The sequence below is a fragment of the Thunnus thynnus genome, chromosome 15 (assembly GCF_963924715.1).
Source record: "Thunnus thynnus chromosome 15, fThuThy2.1, whole genome shotgun sequence".
Lineage (NCBI taxonomy): Eukaryota > Metazoa > Chordata > Actinopteri > Scombriformes > Scombridae > Thunnus > Thunnus thynnus.
The window spans coordinates 30,634,669-30,654,670 of record NC_089531.1 but is presented as its reverse complement, the minus strand read 5'-3'; the positions used below and the strand labels follow the sequence as shown (position 1 = coordinate 30,654,670).

At 40.0% G+C, this 20,002-nt stretch overlaps 1 protein-coding gene across 1 annotated transcript in view; it reads right to left on the bottom strand.

Annotated features, from left to right (window-relative positions):
• Positions 1 to 4,131: 4,131 nt before the first annotated feature.
• LOC137198518 (gamma-aminobutyric acid type B receptor subunit 1-like) overlaps positions 4,132 to 20,002 on the bottom strand; it is a 127,803-nt gene continuing 111,932 nt past the window's right edge. Inside the window, exons 12-16 of the mRNA XM_067612403.1 lie at positions 17,470 to 17,586; positions 12,128 to 12,238; positions 10,644 to 10,737; positions 8,659 to 8,786; positions 4,132 to 4,164 (exon numbers count right to left, since the gene is read on the bottom strand). Coding sequence (XP_067468504.1) covers positions 4,132 to 4,164; positions 8,659 to 8,786; positions 10,644 to 10,737; positions 12,128 to 12,238; positions 17,470 to 17,586 — 483 coding nt within the window. The remainder of the gene's footprint in view (positions 4,165 to 8,658; positions 8,787 to 10,643; positions 10,738 to 12,127; positions 12,239 to 17,469; positions 17,587 to 20,002) is intronic.

The window sequence follows — 20,002 nt, the reverse complement described above, 5'->3', positions numbered from 1 at the left end:
CTTTTAAAGTTCTACGATGGCTTGACTCAGGCACAGGTGACATTGGAGTAGACTATGAACTTCTGGATCAACGGGACCCTAGAGATAAACCTAAGATCATTCACTACAATCGCCTGAAACCTTATCGTTCAGCCTGGTCAGCTGACAGACTTCCAGTTCCACCCTCACCTTCAGAACTGACTGTACCAGCAAACGGCCCAGGTCCCCCACTGCTCTGTGACTGCGCCTAGGGATCCGACAAATGTTTGCCCTCTGCCCCAGAGTGCTACTAGCACCACAACACAGGTGGGAGACAATGTTGCCACAGGACATTCCAGTGAACTGTCTCCTGTAGTTCAGCCTTTCACGGGAGTAAGGACTAAGTCAGGTCGTTGTGTACGTCCCCCAGTGCGTTACAGGACTGTTGAATGAACTGTTGTCTGATTCATATGCTTGATTGAGAAGCACAAGTAAAAAAAAAACAAAAAAAAAAACACTGGGATGTTATAGGCAAACACAAGGGAAAAAATGTATCCTGTTCCACTGTTCTTTGTTGTTGTTTTGCCAACGTCATCTGTTTATATTGTTGTTAAGCATAAAGTAGTGACAGTTTCATTACACCTATTTGGAAGCGAGGATGCTTCTCGTGTAAGGGGGGGACGATGTGTAAGAGTGAAGTTGTGTCTTATGGGCAAAAGTTGTGTAAACGTAAGGTTAAACATCAGTTTACTGTGTTTTGTTGAACATTGCCTGTTTGCATATGTTTAGTGATGCAGTGTTTGGGTGATATTGTAGTGTCAGCCGCTTGGCGGCGCTGTTCAGACAGTGGGTAGAGTTTTGACGGGAGAGAAGGAGAGAAAAGGGTGAGAAGTGTGATGACGGGACTGAGCTGTATTTTAACGTGACTTAAGTTATGAGGAGAACCCAGAACGTATTGGACTGATTTATTCCCTCACTCACACCCACGTCACTTACACTAATGCTAGGTGAGCAGGAACGTCCTGTTCAAACAGACAGTTTGCTGAGGAGAGTTAGTCTGTTGTATTACTGCAGAGACCAGTGACATGGACACTGTGTGAGTCAACAAGTAAACACTGTTTTACACTAATCAACACCTGTAACCGTGGTAACTGTACCCAAAAAAGATGGCAACAGCCTAAAAATGCTCAGAAGACATAAAGATTTTAAAGGCATGACTAGAATGAAAGTGAAATGTCACTGATGAAAACTAGATCAAACTGTCTAAAACTAAATGAAAATCTGGTGCCAAACTGAACACTGATTCAATGTGAGAGATTCACTTCTTGATATGTAGATGGAGAAGGAAAAAGTGGCAAGAGAGAGGCATGAGACTAAGACAGCAAGCCTGCATACAGAGGCTCATTTTCTGAACTGTCAGTTCTTTTCATCCCACTGCCTGCCTGCCTTCAACAGTGGACAACTAAAGGACATGAGTGCATGTGTGAGTATAGAATATACAAGAGTATAATGTAGAAGATGTATCTGTGGGGGATTTTAAAATGTGACTTTTTTCCTGATGATGAGGACACATCACAGCCCTGTCATTCCAGGTATCAGTGTTTTCTGGGCATGCTACAGAGCCTCATGTAGCATGTGGTGTTGTCATTTAGAACACACATCCCTGGTTGCAGAGCCCACCAGCCAGCTCCGCCCTCATTTATGCCTACAAATTGGGCTGGAGGTGAGCCTCACCACCAATGATGATGGAGCTTTCCCAGCAGACCGTGAAAGGAAGGAGGAGAGGTCAAAGAAGAATTCAACATGCCTGCTAAGAGAAGCATTGGTGAAGGACTGAAAGTGAAAGAACAAGTCTGCAGACTAACACAGAGCCTGCAGAGAGCCTAATCAGGGATAATTATGAATTATAAAATCAAGAAATTATTAATATTAATTAATCATATGGGGTGCCAGCTGTTAGAGAACCTCACACAGGGACACCAGCTGTTGGATCTGTGAGGAGCATGGCTGGTTATTAGCAATAATTAATAATTATCAGAGATAACTAATAATTATTAAAATTAATAAAATTATTAATATTAATTAATAATAACGGGGCACCACCCGGAAACCGGGACCAATAACCAAACAATAAGGTAGTCTCATAAAAGAGTTTACCTAGAATGCTAACATCTGAGGGATATCAACATTCACAGGTGAACAAAGAAGGTTTGAGTTTGAGCTCTGACTCCCTCAATCCGCCACTTTTCACAATATCTAAACATAATATGACAAAAGACTTGAACACTAGATATGACAGTGTTCATTAAATAATAGCAGAGTTAACAAAGTTAGCAGATGCTTTGATCAATAAACCAAAATCTATTTCTACCTAAGCAATAACATACATAAAACCACAGCTACACTGTACACAACCACAGCCCTACAGTGAAAACACATGCAAGTGGGAGCGTGTATGTGTGGGTGTGTCTATGTGTGTGTGGGCAGCAAGATGGCGACATGATCTGATGTGATGATGTCGCGCAAGAGTTTAGATGGCGGACGTGACTATGGGAGGAAGTCACGTCATGCGAGAACCAAAGGGCGGAAGTGACCGCGGCGTCTTGGTTAGAACAATAGCAAGATGGCGCCACCTGGCGTCTCTGCACTCACCCAATTCCGTGTAAAACACACATGCCTGATGGTAGATAATGAGGGGTAGAGCGGCGCTGTGTCCCATGCTATCTGACCATCAGATGTGTGCATGTGTGTATGTGTGTGTGCACGTGAGTGTGGGTTAGTAACGAGAGAGAAGAAAGAGGAAGATTAACGACCGTGGGGGGAAGAGAAGCGGTTGCTTAGTCCACAGAGAGCACGCATACAGATGGCAGTCTGTAACGCACATTGTCTGATTTTCGATCAACAAAGCAACTTACTTTCTCACTCACGGTGGCACAAATACAGCGGTCCCAAGTGGGACAGACACAATATAGTCTAGCGTGGTGAACACAACTAAACAGGCAGCAAACTTCAAATACTCAGAGTAAAGCAGCAAAATGGACTTGGCGGTCCGTCCATTCACACAACAAACAACAGCACTGAAGCTGAAAATAACACACAGTCTAACACTGTCTCTGCCCAGACTTAAACCTCTTATTTAGTTGCTTCAGAAAGCGAGCAGGGTGTGTGTTTCAGTCCATCTTTTGGGTCCCGCTTGGTTCCTCGGCTCAGACGCTGACAGGGCCGTCTTCACACTATGTCGGCGGGTTCATGGCAGCGGACCCTTGGCAGAGAAAACAGTGGAGTCGACTTAGTTGAAGAAGAGCGGTGCAGAGAAGTTAGCCACGTCTTCGTGAAGAAATCCTTTTCAGGCAGTGAGAGTGCTGGGTTGCAGCAGCAGTGGTCTCTTTCAGATCCGGTGATTGTGTTCGGGCGAACACGGGCGAAGTCTCGTCTTGTCCAGTGAGGGGAAAGTCTTTCAGTTGGAAAAAGTACACGTGCATGGGGTTACCTCCTTTAGTAAACTGGCTCACAGAGGGACAGAGCTTCCCCCCCAGCACAGTTACAATGGACAGGTGGAGGTTTCTGTGTGCAACCAGTACTTAAAGGGGCAGTGATGTCACGGCTGTGTCGCTGTGACTTCCTCTGGTGTTGGAGCGTCTTTGCCAATGAGAGACTTAACACCAAGGTGCGAACTGAGCAGAGCATGCTGGGAGATGGAGTCTGTCTTGGACTCCCTTTGTTTGGCTGGGCGCCCTTCCTTGTTATCAGGCTTTGTGACTGCATGGACATGCAGGCTTTGTCTCATGCACATGGAGTATGAGGCTCAACAACACTGAAAATAAAAGTATGTTTAATGGTTTGTTGATGGGTGCAAAGTGGCTATATGTCCCCTGTTAGTTTTAGACAATGACTTTAAAACTGAAATTAGATTGCTTCTTTATTTTCTGCAACAGCAAACAGATCTGCTCTGTGAATCATGTGTCCTGTGCTCTCCTTTCAGAGAAAGAAATCCCAGAAGGATGAAATTCATATTTTTTCATGATTATGTTCTCTGTCTGTGAATTCACGAGTTGGAATGTTGTTGTTTCTTTGTGTGTGTAAATGGAGAGTTTGTCTTTATACAGTGCAACCAACCATATAATTTAATTTCAAACTGTATTTGCATGAAGCAGTAATGTCACTGTTCTATCATTAGCTGATGGTCACACGACTAACTGCAGCAAGCTACACAACACAAGAGCTACAAAACAACAAACCACATTAGCTTCTTATAAAAAAGACAGGTCTTGTCCTGCATCTTGTCTTGTTGAACCAGTCACAAAACAAACATCCACCAGAAAAAATTGCACTGCTTATAATATATTGTTGTTTAATTGCGCTGATTCATATAGTGCTTCACCTTCTGTAGCTGAAGTCTGTTCTGTCCCTACACAGCACCTGTAGCTTTGTACACAGGATTGTGCAACAATACACAACATGGCTCCCACATGAGGTCGGTGTCCTGTGTGTAGTACATTAAATGGTGTCAGAAGTCTGTCAAGAACAGAAAAATAAGTAATAATGGCATTTTTGCAATTTGAACACCCCAAGATCGACTGGGATGCTCCTGATTTATATCAACAGTTTGAAAGATTTAGGAGTCACATCTGGTTTGTCTTCGATGGTCCTCTCCCTGAGCTAATGGCTAAACAGCAGGCTGGTTGGCTAGGTACGTGGATCGGCAAGCAAGGTAGAGAAATCCACAAGACATTAGATTGGGCAGATGGTGAGAGAGAGGATCATTATAAAGTATTTGATAAGTTTGCCAGCTACATCAGACCGAGGAAAAATAAACAAATAGCCAGGCATCATTTCAAACAAAGGACACAAGGGCCAAATGAAGGTTTTGATAACTTGTTAAGGATTTGAGACTCATACTCATGGATTATGAGTATGCTGACCCAGATGACATGTTGAGTGACACCATAATTGCGGGAGGAAGAGAATAGTGAGTCCAAGAAAGACTGCTGAACAAAGGTGAGGAGCTACCTAAAGCTCTACCTAAAGCTATAGAAATCCATCAGCAGTTTGAAATGTCGCAGAAAGAAATGAAAAACATCAGAGAGGAAGATTCACAAGTATCAGTAGTGGCTGCCAAAACAAAGTACTCAGCACCTAATGGGAAAACATACAGTAAAGGACAGACACAACCCATACATCAGAGGCAGGCATCAGTAAACTAACTGAAAAGCTGCTCAAGTTGTGGGAAAGACCCCCAGCACAAGTAGAACAAGGGAAGGTGCCCAGCTAAAGGCTCAGTATGTTCCTACTGTCAAATACCAAATTACTGAGTGGCTGTGTGTCTTAAGCATGCAGTAAGCTCCGTGAGTGTTGAGCCACATCAAGATTCATCAGTTGATGAAATTCTGAACATAAATCTGACACAGATTGATAGTCCTGCAGATGATAAATGGACAGTAAACTTGGGAAGTCTGTCTCAGGAAGTGCAGTTCAGGATAGATATAGGTGCCAAATGCAATACACTGACCCTAGACAGATACCAATTACTCATACACACAGGGGAGCTAAAACGCTCTAGTACAGTACTCTTAAGAACTTAAGATATCAAACAAGCAGTATTGAGTTAAATGTTTAAACAAATGTTTAGCATTGAAATGCAATGCAATGTGTTCAGATGTTTAATTTTGCTTAAGAGGGGGGAGAAGGGGAAACGTGTGTTTGCATCTGCGTCCCTACGCAGCACCCATAGCTCCGTACACAGGATTGTGCAACAATAAATAAGATGGCTCCCATCTGAGACATGTGTCCTGTGTGTGGTACATTACACTGCTAACATTAGTTTGCAGGCTAGAAATCTATAGTTATAGTGGTTAGCTGTAGCACATTGAACAGCTACTAACCTACCTGCAAATGTCACTTCTGTTAGTTTAGATGCTAAATGTGTGGTCCTTTCTTCAACACTACTGCTAATAAAACACTGTGTGTCCTTAACTTTTAACCTGTTGTTGGGACTCACTTAGGAGCAGGTTTAGTTATTAGCAATAGTTAATATTTATCAAATATAATTATTAATCATTAAAAGTCAATAAAATTATTAATATCAATTGATAATACAGGGACACCACGCTGAGGTCAGGGACCAATAACCAAACAGTGAATATTGTCTCAAGAAGGGTTTTCATCCAAGAATGTCAACATGTATGTATATGTATATTATAGGATGAACAGTGAAGGTTTGAATTCAAGCACTAAATCTGTCACCAAACTGTTATCACAGCATATATGCCAACAATCACAGGAAGCTTCTCTTTAAATGCACAACAAAATTTATTAACTTTAGCAGCATCAATTCAATAATGCTTCTATTAACACACATCTATCATATAACTGCACTAGGGCAAGCAATCACAAACAACAGCAGTTATAAACAGCAAAACAACATACAGCACTAGCAGAGATGTGTGTGTGTGTGTGTGTGTGTGTGTGTGTGTGTGTGTGTGTGTGTATGGGAAATGTGAGAAAAGAAGAAGGAAGAACAAGATAGCAGACGTGACCCACGTCGGGTCAAGTTGCACACAAGATCCGGACAATAGGTGAGCGTGAAACATGTGGTGTTACGTCACACAAGATTTCCGGTCAATGGGGTTGACCACGAGATCTGAACAGGGGCTGTGATTAAACATTCAACACGTGCCTCTGATCACCAAAATGGTGTCGGACAAAACTGAGCATCTGTGTTGCCTAGCAACACGTGTCTGACTACAGAATAAGGTTTGGGTGAGCGTCAGAGCGCATGTGTGTGTTCACATGCAAGTGAGGTCAGTAGAGAAAAGAGGGTAAAAGGACCAAAGAACAAGAGATCTCAGTGATTGTGAGGAGAAAGTGGTGCTTGCTTTTATTTCCACAGAGATGTGGTGTGCTAACGTCCTTATTTGCTGGCCATGGTCTGACTTCAACGAATAAAATGCAACTCACTGTCTCATACACGATGGCAAGCTAACACATAGCAGTCCGAGCAGTTAGACAAACACAAATCAGTTTAGTGTGATAAACACAACCAAACAAGTAGCAAACAACAATAATACTTCCACAGTGTTCTCAGCAGCAACAACTGGACACACGGTCCGTTAACTTCACAACAACAACAATAAAGCACAAACTTTAGTAACCTATCTCTGCCCAGACTTAAGCCTCTTACTTGTATGTAGGAGCGAGTAGAGTGTGTTTCAGTCTGTCTTTCAGGTTTCTCGGGCTGGATGCTGATGGGGCTATCCTCTCACTCTGTTGGCGTGTTTCACGGCAGCTGATCCTCGGTGGAGTTGCAGAAGAAACAACGGAGTCCACTCAGTTGAAGAAAAGCGGGGTTATCCTCCTCCTTCATTTCTGCAGGAAAAGTGGGAGTGCTGGGTTGCACAGTGATCTCCTTCATTGGATCCAATAATGTGCTCGGTTGAACACAAAGAAAACCTCTATTCATCCAGCCAGGTTGAGATGTGTGGTCTTGTTATAGTAACGTACTTCCTTACATTAGCTGTGCAAACAGCTGGAACCACTGAGACCGTCTCAGGTATTTATACTGTTGGTGGTGTCACAGCCAGGGAGAATCCCTGTGCGTTCCGATGGGTCTCACCCAATGGGAGCCAAGAGTTTGACTGCCGGATTTCACACCTGGGTGTGAGTTGAGCATAGTATGATGGGAGTTGAATTCCGTTTTGGACTCCTTTTGTTTGACTTGGCAGCGTTTATTTGTCATCAGGCCTCAGTCAGGCTTTATGACTGCATGCAGGCCTGTCTTTGTCTCATACACCGTGAATGAGGCCAAACACTGTGCAGGTTAGTTTACATTGGGTCTCCTGTCCACTCAGAGGCTTGAAGACTAAAGGACCATTTCTCATTTATCCTCAAAAACTTTTTTTACTCTTCCTATTAATACATGCAAGCAGCTCTTTCATGCAGTGCTTTGAGCTAAATGCTAACATCAGCATGCCAAAATGCTCACGATGTCAGTGTAAAATATTGGACAATCTGACATTTTGACCTCATAAAGGCATTAGATGAAAAGTCAGAAGCTCACCAAAGTTATTACAGATCATCCAGAGAGAACATGATGTCAACATTTGGCACAAGTGGAAGTCACCAGAGTCATTAGGATAAATTCTCTGGGAACCATGAATGTTTGTACCAAATTTTGTTGTAATCCATGTAATGGATGAACTCCCCCTCCCCTTTTCCTTTCTTTTCAATACCTCATACCTGTGCAATGTCCAGAAATTATATAATATATATATATTTTATATATATATTTATTTATAGAACTCTCTTTTTTTATATACTGTTTTTTTTTTAATCTGTGTTTTTAACGGTATCATGCTCGTAATTTTGTTGTGCTTTGCATCACTGATGATTTGCTGAATGACAATAAAAGGATCTTGAATCTTGAATCTTGAATCTTGAAGATACTTGACTGAATAAGATTTGGCCTGCTTTTGGTGCTACAGATACAGTCAGGGACACGGAAGTCATTTGAAATTGTCCTTGGTGGACACTCAGTTGTATTTCATGGCAATTTAGAAGGTCAAAACAGGGAGAACACTGTGTTTTCAAATTTTCATGTTTTCCACATTGTTGTTGACTTGGACTTTAGGCTTACACACACACACACACACACACACACACACACACACACACACACACACACACACAACTAAATAAACTCACAGCAACATTATAGATGGCCATGCCCACAGCTCGGTGGTCATTGATCTTCTCCGTGGAGATGGATTTGGTCTCATAAGCCAGGAAGATGCCAAGCAGCAGCAGTAAGCCTTTATAACCGTACACCACACCTGCAGAGATGGACAAGATGGCATCTGTGAGGAATGATGGAACTGTTTGTACTGCAGCTCATATCAGTCAGCACTTAAAAAAGGTTACAGTCAGTTCGCACAGTACTTGGTACTTGGTATAGTACTTTAAAGATCACACCGGTGATTTTACATGTTTGAACTCTAAATACAGACTCTCTATACTTGAAGGACCAGTGTGTAGGATTTAGTGGCATCTAGCGGTGAGGTTGCAGGTTGCAACCAACTGAATACCCCTCCCTTCACCTTCCCCTTCCAAGCGTGTAGGAGAACCATGGTGGCCATAAAACTTGCGGAAAACATGAAAGGCCCTCTCTAAAGCCAGTGTTTGTTTTGTCCATTCTGGACTACTGTAGAAACATGGCAGTGCAACATGGCAGGCTCTGTGGAAGAGGATCCGCTCCCTATGTAGATATAAAGGGTTCATTCTAAGCTAATGAAAACACAACAATTCTTATTTCAGATGATAATATACTAATTAAAACATATAAATATTATATTCCATTTCTGCCAAGTCTGTTCCACTAGATTCCACTAAATTCTTCATGCTGCACCTTCAAATCACACCATGTGTAAGACTGATTTACTAGCTTCCAGGCTACATGTCAGTTCATACCATTGTGCTTGGACAAAGATTTTTACAAAGATGCTAGACTAGTCTGAGATCCATCATAGGGAACACTTTGCCACATTTATTTACTATTATAGTTGGCTTTTTTTAAAAACTCTTTCAAATGTAACAGAGTCTGAGATGTGGCACAAAAACATGAGCACTAGGTTGGAGTCATCAGTTCACACAGATAAATACACTGTTCAGTTATCAGGGATTCAGGTGCTGTTGCCCCCTAGTTTTGAAGAAGAAAAGGAGAAAGAGAAGAATGTTAAAAACAAAAACTGAGAAAAAAGCATTAATGAGTATCCATTTCCTGTGAGTTACAATTCCATCTCATCATATTATTTAACCCTTGACTTTCTGTGGTTGAAGGGTGTAAAACATTTTTTCCATGAAGTGTAAATAGTTAACCGTGTGTATGAAAAGGTCCATAGTAGCATTTGGAAACTGTCTTTTTACATGCAGCAATAAAGATCTTCAGGAGTTAGATATCACCTTTGCACAAACATTCAGGCACATCTCCAAGATACAGAGAAATAAATGAGACATCCATACTGAGGCCCAGTGTCCTTGACATTAAGCATCCCACTTCCCACTATAAATTGCTGAATGTATGGACAAAACCAAAATATGTGGGCATGGTCCACCATTGCAGTTCTACACTTTCTCCAAAGTACTGGTTCCCAGGTACACTCATTTGGATTTTAGCTAAGGAGTTATAAAAATCTGATATTTCCAGCAAAAATTTCTCCAAGTCAGTGAATTGGTAGAAGTACACTGAGTTTCTCAGGCTTGTAGCCACACCTCCTCAGGTATTTTCATCTTTATCTCTTTTTCCCCAACGTTCCCTTGTAGAATTTGATGAGTTTTTGTTCACTTATTATACAGTAGTTGTTTTTGTCAGTGACAAAACATGACAACCTACTCCAACCAGTAGAAACACTTATACAATGAAGAGGTCATTATAGTGGCAATAAACCAGTTTAATTCAATATTACCCTAACAAACTACGGCATCTCTTCACTGCTGCTTACAGTGTGTAATCACTGCTTGATATTTATTTATTGGATTAGAACCATGACATCACATCCTTTTTTGGTTACAATTGTGTTGGACTGACAGCACATGTGACCTTACAGAAGATCTTTCATGGGCTAAAACATGTTGAGCCAGTGGTATGGTGACACAGAAATAGTGATGCAGGATTTGGTTGGTATTCCACTTACCTAGCCAGGTGTTCATCTTTTCTGAGCTGCAGTGCTCCAGTAATGGCTGGATTAAAACATCCAGGTCTCCTTTGGGGGCTTCTCTGGTGAATTTCTGCTCACATACACACAACATGAACACAAGGGTGAAGCACAGCAACACACAACTCCACGTGCAAACATATGAAATCAATTTCAACACATATTATGAAATCTATTTCAATTTAGCTAAAATAGAATTATTCGTGGGGGTTTATTTTATGGAAGACTATGGCTGCCAATATAAAAATAAAATCATCTGATCACAGTGAAATTTCATTTTCTATCTGAGCGCAATTGATGTAATACAAAATTAGAATGAAAGATTTTGAAATTTAGTTTGCATTTTATATTCACTGCACAATATTATTTGCCGAAATGGAAATAAATGGTGTTAAAACAATTATTTTATTAATGGATTAGTTCATGGAAAGAAAATTAATTGTCAAAAAATTGAATGCTATTTATTAAGCAAAAATGCAAAATATTTTGCTGGGTCCAGCTTCTCAAATGTGATTTTGATATGATTTTTTTTTCATTTTTATGGGCACTATTGTGTGGAATTTTAATAAACAAAACAATAAATCAATCGGAAAATAATTAAGATATTGATAGTGATAATTAATGTTAGATGTTGATGTAAAAATTTAAATGAAAACTTAATTGACAGAATTTTCAGTGTACCGCCTAAGTATAACACCGCCATAATGATTATGAACAAAATTTAATGTGAAATTGACTATGAAATAGTGAAGACACTATTCTTTTGGATTTTAACTTAACAATTATGAAACAGAAATTTCCTTTCTAATCAAAACAAAATGAACTTTTGACTTAAGATTTCACAAAAGAGGCATGAGAGAATCCTGCCACAATAGAAATTTTCATTTTCATTAGAAATGTGCAAAATAGTATATTATGTGCAAATAGTATACAATAGTTATGGTGATATCTCTAGTCTCTATTCTATTTTTAGTTATTCTATTTATTTTTATTTTTTTATATTTGAGTTAGTGTATTTAGTTGTTGTATGTAACTTAGCCTTAAACAGAATTGTTTCTGTCACCTACCTTGTTGTTTTTGTATTTTGATTTATATCAAGTAAACTGCTGTAACAATGAAAATTCCCTTTGGGATTACTACAGTACTCTCTTTCCATCTCTCCATCTCTCCCTGTCTATCTGTCTGTCTGTCTAAAATTGTACTTTTAAAATGTTAATTTTGTTGTAGGTCATGTGCTTACAAATGGACTTTTGTTTAAATGATTTCATTTTAATAATGACAGCCACATGCTTCCACAATTTTCATTTTTCTACTTGCTTTATTACTTTTTCAAATTCTCCAGCCCAGTTTAACATTATTCAGACACCCAGGTTTAACTCATAAATGCAACAGATTTTGACAGGAATTTAAAATGATTTTTGCTCAAAATGTTTTTTTATGAAAATATGAATGGATGATCATACCTCCACTGTGATATGTAATGGGTCCACAATCTGCCAGATCATGAGAGACAGGACGTCGATGCTGAGCAGAACGCCAACAGTAGCGTAGAGTTTCCACGGCTCCAGGTGCTGCTGGGAAACAGGGGGGTGGTGGTCACTACAGAAGCATGGCAGGGGGATCAGGAAAAGGCACAAATCCTCTCTTTCTGATTTGTGAGGGAAGGATTTATGAAGCCATAAATAGACTAGCCCAAGCTGGACGAGAAAACAATGATCCATCACTAACTGAGGCCAATTCAATCTGCCCTCAATGCACTGGGCCATGACAGGGAAAGAGACAAAAAGGCCATACTGATGAAAGCACACAGCTCCCTGACTCAGTCAATAAATAGAGGTGTTCCTATATGTATTCAGGTTTAAAGAAAGAAAGCTTTTGTGGGAACAGGTAAAACACTATGAAGTGGTTATTGATTTTGCTGCATTATTCCACAAGATCAAAGCTTTCTGGTTATTCAGCTGGAGTGAATATGGAGAAAGGTACAAAGGCAGCAGCAGGATCTGATCCTCCTCTTCTACAAGACAATGATCTACACTGTTCATCTACACAATCACAGCTACAGTTACAGCAGTTATCCTTATCCTACGCCTCATTCTCTCTCTATCTGTCCTTTGCCAGTGTGTGTAACTCGGCAAGTGTTGAGCATTCTGCTCAATGAAATATCTACACTTCTTATGTACTTTAAATAGACTTGATCTGTCCTACTTATTTTTACAGCATCTTATCCATTCCACAAGCATGCTAGTGCTTATTAGAAATCAGTGCCAAATCTGCAGTGCACAATTTTACATCCAACGCTAGCATTCTGTGTCAATGCAGAGTAGTATGTCCTTTATGTAAGTGGAATAAGTGAATTAGCATTATCTCACAGAGCACATTGTTTTTCACTTGCCTACAGCCATTCCTCCCTTTACCTTATTATTCATAACAGAACAATTAATTACATTATTAAGGTCTAGTTGACATGGTGGGTGTATGTGGTGTGCTGTTGTGTGTAGCCTTGTATTATGTGTCCTGTTTGTTTTTTGCTTTGTGCTGTTTGTTATTGTGCTGTTATACACTGCCTGGCCAAAAAAAAAATTGCCACCTGGATTTAACTAAGCAAATAGGTAAGACCCTCCTATTGGATAATTACTGCATGGGTGATTATCTTTTAGCTGGGAACAAGTTATTTAAGCCCAACTGATGCAATGAGTAACTTCTCATTTCTTAAACAACCATGTCAAAAGACACATCCCGTGGTTGTGGAAAAGATGTTAGTCTGTTTGAGATGGGTCAAATCATTGGCATGCATCAAGCAGAGAAAACATCTAAGGAGATTGCAGAAACTACTAAAATTGGGTTAAGAACTGTCCAACGCATTATTAAAAACTGGTAGGATAGTGGGGTACCACCATCTTCGAGGAAGAAATGTGGTCGGAAAAAAATCCTAACTGATAGTGATCGGCGATCACTTAAATGGTGAAATCAAATCGCAGAAAAACAACAATAGAATTCAGGGCTATGTTTAATGGTGAAAGTAAGAGCATTTCCACACGCACAGTGCAAAGGGAACTCAAGGGATTGGGACTGAACAGCTGTGTAGCCCTAAGAAAACCACTAATCAGTGAGGCTAATCGGAAAAAAAGGCTTCAATTTGCTAGGGAGCATAAAGATTGGACTCTGGAGCAATGGAAGAAGGTCATGTGGTCTGATGAGTCCAGATTTACTCTGTTCCATAGTGATGGGCGCATCAGGATAAGAAGAGAGGCAGATGAAGTGATGCAACCATCATGTCTAGTGCCTACTGTACAAGCCTGTGGGGGCAGTGCTATGACCTGAGGTTACTGCAGTTGGTCAGGTCTAGGATCAGCAACATTATGTGCCCAAAGAATGAGGTCAGCTGACTACCTGAATATACTGAATGACCAGATTATTCCATCAATGGATTTTTTCTTCCCTGATGGCACAAGCATATTCCAAGATGACAATGCCAGGATTCATCGGGCTCAAATTGTGAAAGAGTGGTTCAGGGAGCATGAGACATCATTTTCACACATGGACTGGCCACCACAGAGTCCAGACCTTAATCCTATTGAGAATCTTTGGGATGTACTGGAGAAGGCTTTTGCACAGTGGTCCAACTCTCCCATCATCAATACAAGATCTTGGTGAAAAATTAATGCAACACTGGATGGTAATAAATCTTGTGACAGAAGCTTATGGAAACAATGCCACAGCGAATGAGTGCCGTAATCAAAGCTAAAGGTGGTCCAAAGAAATATTAGAGTGTGTGACCTTTTTTTTTTAGGTGGCGACTTTTTTTTTGGCCAGGCAGTGTATGTTTTATTTGTAAAGGACTGCAGATAAAAATTAGCTTTAAAGCTAAGTCTGGTGCAGTACATTAAATGTTAACATTTATGTTTAAAACTGTACATTGCCCCAATAAATACAATACAACATTTAAAAACTACAGTAAGTTAAAGTAGTAGTAAAGTTAAATGTGTTGAAAAATTACCTAAACAAACATGCTACATTATCTGTCCCTAGTCTCTAAAACCAAATTGGCTGTGGGCAAAGTCTCCATGAGAGAGCATGCCACACACACCTGTCTCCCTGTGTCCTGCATGTCAGTGAGAGGTGGACTTTTACTGATGATGATTAACATATACTCAAGTACTGTACTTAAGTACAATTATAAGGTACTTGTACTTTACTTGGGTATTTCAATTTGATGCTACTTTATACTTCCACTCCACTACATTTCAGAGGGAAATATTGTACTTTCTACCCCACAAGATTTATGTGACAGCTTTAGTTACTTTTCAGGTGAAGATGATTTGACACAATGGATAATATAAAACGATTTTAAAATACAACCCATTGTTAAAGGTGAAACCAGCCTTTTTGGCTTTTGATGTCTTACAAAAAACAGTGTGTAGTCGGGGTCACATTTCAGATGTCTATGAGTTGTTAACAGCTCCACCAAATAGTGATTTTTCCCTCTAAACATCTCACACAGTTTCATTTCAATAAATGTTGAAATTATCCAATATTTCACCAAAAATCCAAGATTAGAGAAAAAAAGTCCAAAAACTAACCAACCCCTTGGTTGGACTAAACTAGCTAACTGTATATAAAGTAGTGTAAACTAGCTCCACCTCCAGCAGCTACAGTAACATGCTGCTCTAACACTGATGCTTCAGTATTAATAATCTAATGATGTCATATATAAAATTATATCAGTCAGAGGGACCAAACCACTACTTTTACTGCAATACTTTAACTACATCAAGCTGATAATACTTATGTACTTTTCCTTAAATAGCCTTTTTCATGCAGGACTTTTATTTAAGTAAAGGATCTGAATTCTTATTTCACCACTGTGTAACCGTGATGGATATTCACTGATCTCATGCGGTGGCCATCGGGCTGCTAATTCATCTTTTATGTTATTATTTATAATCTGCTTGGGGCCAACAAAAATTGTGGAGCTGAAGCTCCTCAGCAGCCTTAGAGCTATGGCTGTGTCTGTATGTCATGGTAGATAAAAGCTGACAGGTACTGTAGAGTGAGAAACATGCTACATACAGCTCGCTCTCTCCTGCACTCTTTAGAACATGTCTGACCATGCGACTCAGGCATCATGTAATTTGTTTTATTACGGTAGACAGTCAGATATCTGATGTCAAACATAACACGTTATAACATGACGTGATCAAATTCGCATATATTTTTTAAATTTGAAATCTGGGAGAGAATATTGGGGTGCTTAAGTTCACCAGCAGCCACAAGCTGGTGTCTGTTCCCAGTTGACTCATTTGGTGGCTGTGATAATGGTTTATTTAGCAGCTATTCAAAATAGAAGCAGCTGGAAATCATTTCATTATGTTTACCATCCATATATTATTTTCAGATATTGATTTTTTCTAAGTCAAGGGGAGAAACCCCCCTCCAAAACAGTATTAATACAGTTGGGAAGGGTCCTGCTTTTTTTTTTTTTTTTTTTAAATAAAATTTAATATAAGATTCTCTTCCATTACTGTCCCATATAAAAGTTACATCAAGGTAACTTCTGTTTTACCTCATCTTGTTTCTGAGTAAGAGAGTTCTGCTGTGCCGTTTCTGTGTTTACATTATTTTATTCACTGTGTTAGAGAGTGTGATTGTGGTGAGCAGAAGGTTTACAGTGGAGATGTCTCTGTTAAATATGTGTTAGTGAAAAGCAGCAGATCATTGAGCCTTTTTCCAACTTGCTTCTTTACTTTCAACAATCTCCACCATTGTCAGCAACTTGCAGGAGAAAACACAAGCAGCCTGAGCTGACCAATCACAGTTCTTGTGGTCTCCATATGGTACCTCTGTAGCTGCTGTAGCACTGACATATAATTACATTTTTGAGAGGGTGCAAATCAGCTATGGTGTAGGCTATTGCACAGCTACAGCAGCCCGCTGCCCCTAAAATTAACCATACTGTAGCTGCCACTAGCAAATATAATAGAAAGAAAAAATGTTTACATTAAACATATAATAACATGGTCAGTCAAAGTAATTAACGATGTCACCAGCATATGATAGGTCCTCTGCATAACAACTTATCTGTTGGTGAGGGTTAGTGTACAGTGGCAGATGCAGTCAAAGCACAACACATAATGACAGAGGCATCAGACATGCTCCCAGTCAATGGTACTGACTTTGGTTTTTGATTTTAAACGCTGAAGCAGTGTTTCCAACCTCAGAGAGAAGGACTGCAGCAGCTGTGGGTATTAAGTAACTTAAAGTGAACTCAATCGGTTTTGACATAGCCCTCGATAAAATAATCCCCCCTGATAGGCTTTCTCCAACTGAAGATGTTCATAAATATTCAGTAATAGGCTGTATCTCTCTGCCAAGAGGATTCTTGCTCTTGCCTCGCAGCAGGAGTGTCTGTTCTAAGACGTCCTGCCTGACATGTCCTCCGACATACAGTAGACAGGAGAGGCAGAAGGGGGTTGAGGATGGATAACTAGAAGAGACCATCTACCACTGGGACCAATTGGAGGAGTTCACTGGCCAGGCAGAATGATAAATAGATGCTACACAATGCTAAATGGCAAGCAGAGGGCCAACTACATCTCTGTGGGCTAATTATAGAAGCAAGGGAGAGAGTTAATGTAAAAACAAAGCACTTGATTGGAGAATACATCATCTCTGGCTGTGAAGCTTGCCCTTGAAGGGGATGATGATCAAGTAAAGCCTAACCCCCCACAGCTTGGCAGAGGAGCCCAGGGTGGACTTAACTGTTCACTCCTGGAACATAAATCCACAGCTTCCTTGTCACATTTACCTTTCTCTTATCCTTCTTCTCATCCTTCTTGGTAAAGACAGTATGGACCCACCAGATCTTGGTGAACATGCTGCCGTACGCAAGGCTGAAACCCAGACCCAGCAGCCACAGGCGGAACTAGGAGAGAAGAAAAGAAATTAAAGACTTAATAATGAATCTGATTAATATGTCAAACAAATGAACAAATCAAATCAGCTCCTCAGTCACCCTCCATCATTAAGCCTGGTTTGAGTTAAATAGCTTTTCAGAGATGACCTTGAAAGGAAAATATCCTCTGTCTCTCTCTCTGTTACCCTATCCTCTGTAATACAGCAATGAATCTCCCTTTACTGAGGTGGAAGAAGTATCAGATGAGTAGCAACATAAGGAAAGGTGAGAAATTTAATCAAAGATTAATTCAAGCTTGGGAAGGTAATTGTCCTTTTAAATAGGAGGATGACATTAGCATTTTGTTATCCTGCCCATTGAAACTAAAGGGACAGATGAGACACCAACCGATGACTTGAAATTCCAGAAATGTAACTGTACAGCAGGGCTATTCAATTACAAATTCAATTGGACCAGATTTTAAAACTAGGAAATGGAGATGGGCCAGACATTTTCAGCAGCCTATTTAAAAAGTTTCTTTTTATCTTTTGGTTATAACAAATTTTAAACAAATAGCAATTATTGTTATATTATTATTGTTATTTTTGGTCACATATATCTGACCCAGGTACATCACAAAGGGCAAACAGAATAAAAAAGAGCTATCAACATAACACTCATAACAAGTGGCAATAACAGTACCCAATAACCCACGCTCTCTCTCTCTACCAGTATCTCCATATTTTCACTAAAAGTGCTTGTTTTTCCTACTGACAGGCTCAGATTGTTATTATAAGTGTCTGACAACATTATGGAAAGGCTCCCTACAGAAAAATAAAACTTTTTTCTTTACCTTTTGCTTGATCCCGTCTGTTATTGTGTCTAACCAAGTCTTGCTCAAGGAGAAGTAGTCAGTTGTTGTAGGAAGACAGCTAAATAATCTGCTAAATATTCAGTCATGAATTTTTAGGTAACACAAAGCCACGCTTTCTGTAACCCAACACAACAAACTCTTTCCAGCACTCCTCTCTCCAACTCTCACTCACATTTCCACTGTTGTCTTCCTGCAACAACTCAACTCTCACAAGATTTCAGAACATTGATGGGGCGCAGTTCAGTCGGGCAGGTGTATGTGGTTTGTCCAAGTGGTGTTGCTGTACCTAGCTGACCAGCTTGTGCATGAGTGACACATCCCACGTCTCACATGCCCGGTTGACTCAGATCCTGTAGTGACAGGCAGAATATATTTCTCACGCTGGTTTTGTTACCTGACTGCTTACAGATTTTAGGACACGCCTGCAGAACTGTAACTATTTAGGCTACACAACAACATTAATTAATAATTTTCATAAAATAATATTACAATTAAAATATTAAAATTGCTATTAAAATTGCCTATTTAATTCAAGCTCACTGGGTCAGTCAGAGGTTCCTTCTAGGCTGGATGTGGCCCGTGGGCTGCCAGTTGCTTGGGCCAGCTGTAAAGTCTTTCAGCCTAACCTGATGCGCCAGATGGTTTGTTACACAGAACCATCATCTTTGGAAACTGTTTGGGAAAGGGCAGGCTTTTTCAAAAAAATACTTGGCAGGTGATTGAATGAACCCTCTGTCTATCACCGTCTTACCTTGCAAGGCAGCTGGATCTGCGAGATCTCAAGATCATGTGAGATTCCTCATAGGACACTGATTGGTCAAAACCACTGGTGGTTTAGACACAAGTACATAACTTGAAGCCTGACAAGATGGATTCTCGCATGATCTTGTGATGTTATGATCTTGCAAATCCAGCTGCCTGTTTGGAAGGGATTTGTTTTCAGGAGGGATGTGTTTTAGCTCTGATCTCCTCTTTGGGGGAATACCACAATATAATACTGACTTGCAAGAAAATTATTAGTATTTTGACAAGTATGCTGGTACAATTTGTCAATTTTTTTTTTTTACTTCTTTCCTTTCTTTTTTTTTCTTGTTTTATTTTACACAAACATAAAACACATATACAATATTCACACAAACAAAAAGCACAACTTACAACAACAGACATACCACATAAATACATACAATACTGTGCAAAAGTTTTAGGCACTTTAGATGTTTAAATTCTTATCCATCATGAAATGCCATCAGAGAGGCGTCTGATAACTTCCGAATTTATTCCGCAGCATGATATCGACCCCAAACATACAGCCAGAGATTATTCTTAAGATTATTCTTATCATAATACTCGATTATAACGATTTCAAGGAGTCGCCTAATATTATCACCTATATATTGGCCTTGTAAGAAACCTGTTTGGTCAAAATGTATTAACTGTTGAATGACTTGTTTTAATCTCAGTGCAATACATTTGGCCAAAATATGGGCATCACACCACAAGAGTGTTAGGGGTCCCCAATTGTTTAATTTCACAGGATCTTTTGCCTGGCCATCTGCATCATGTTTTAGCAAC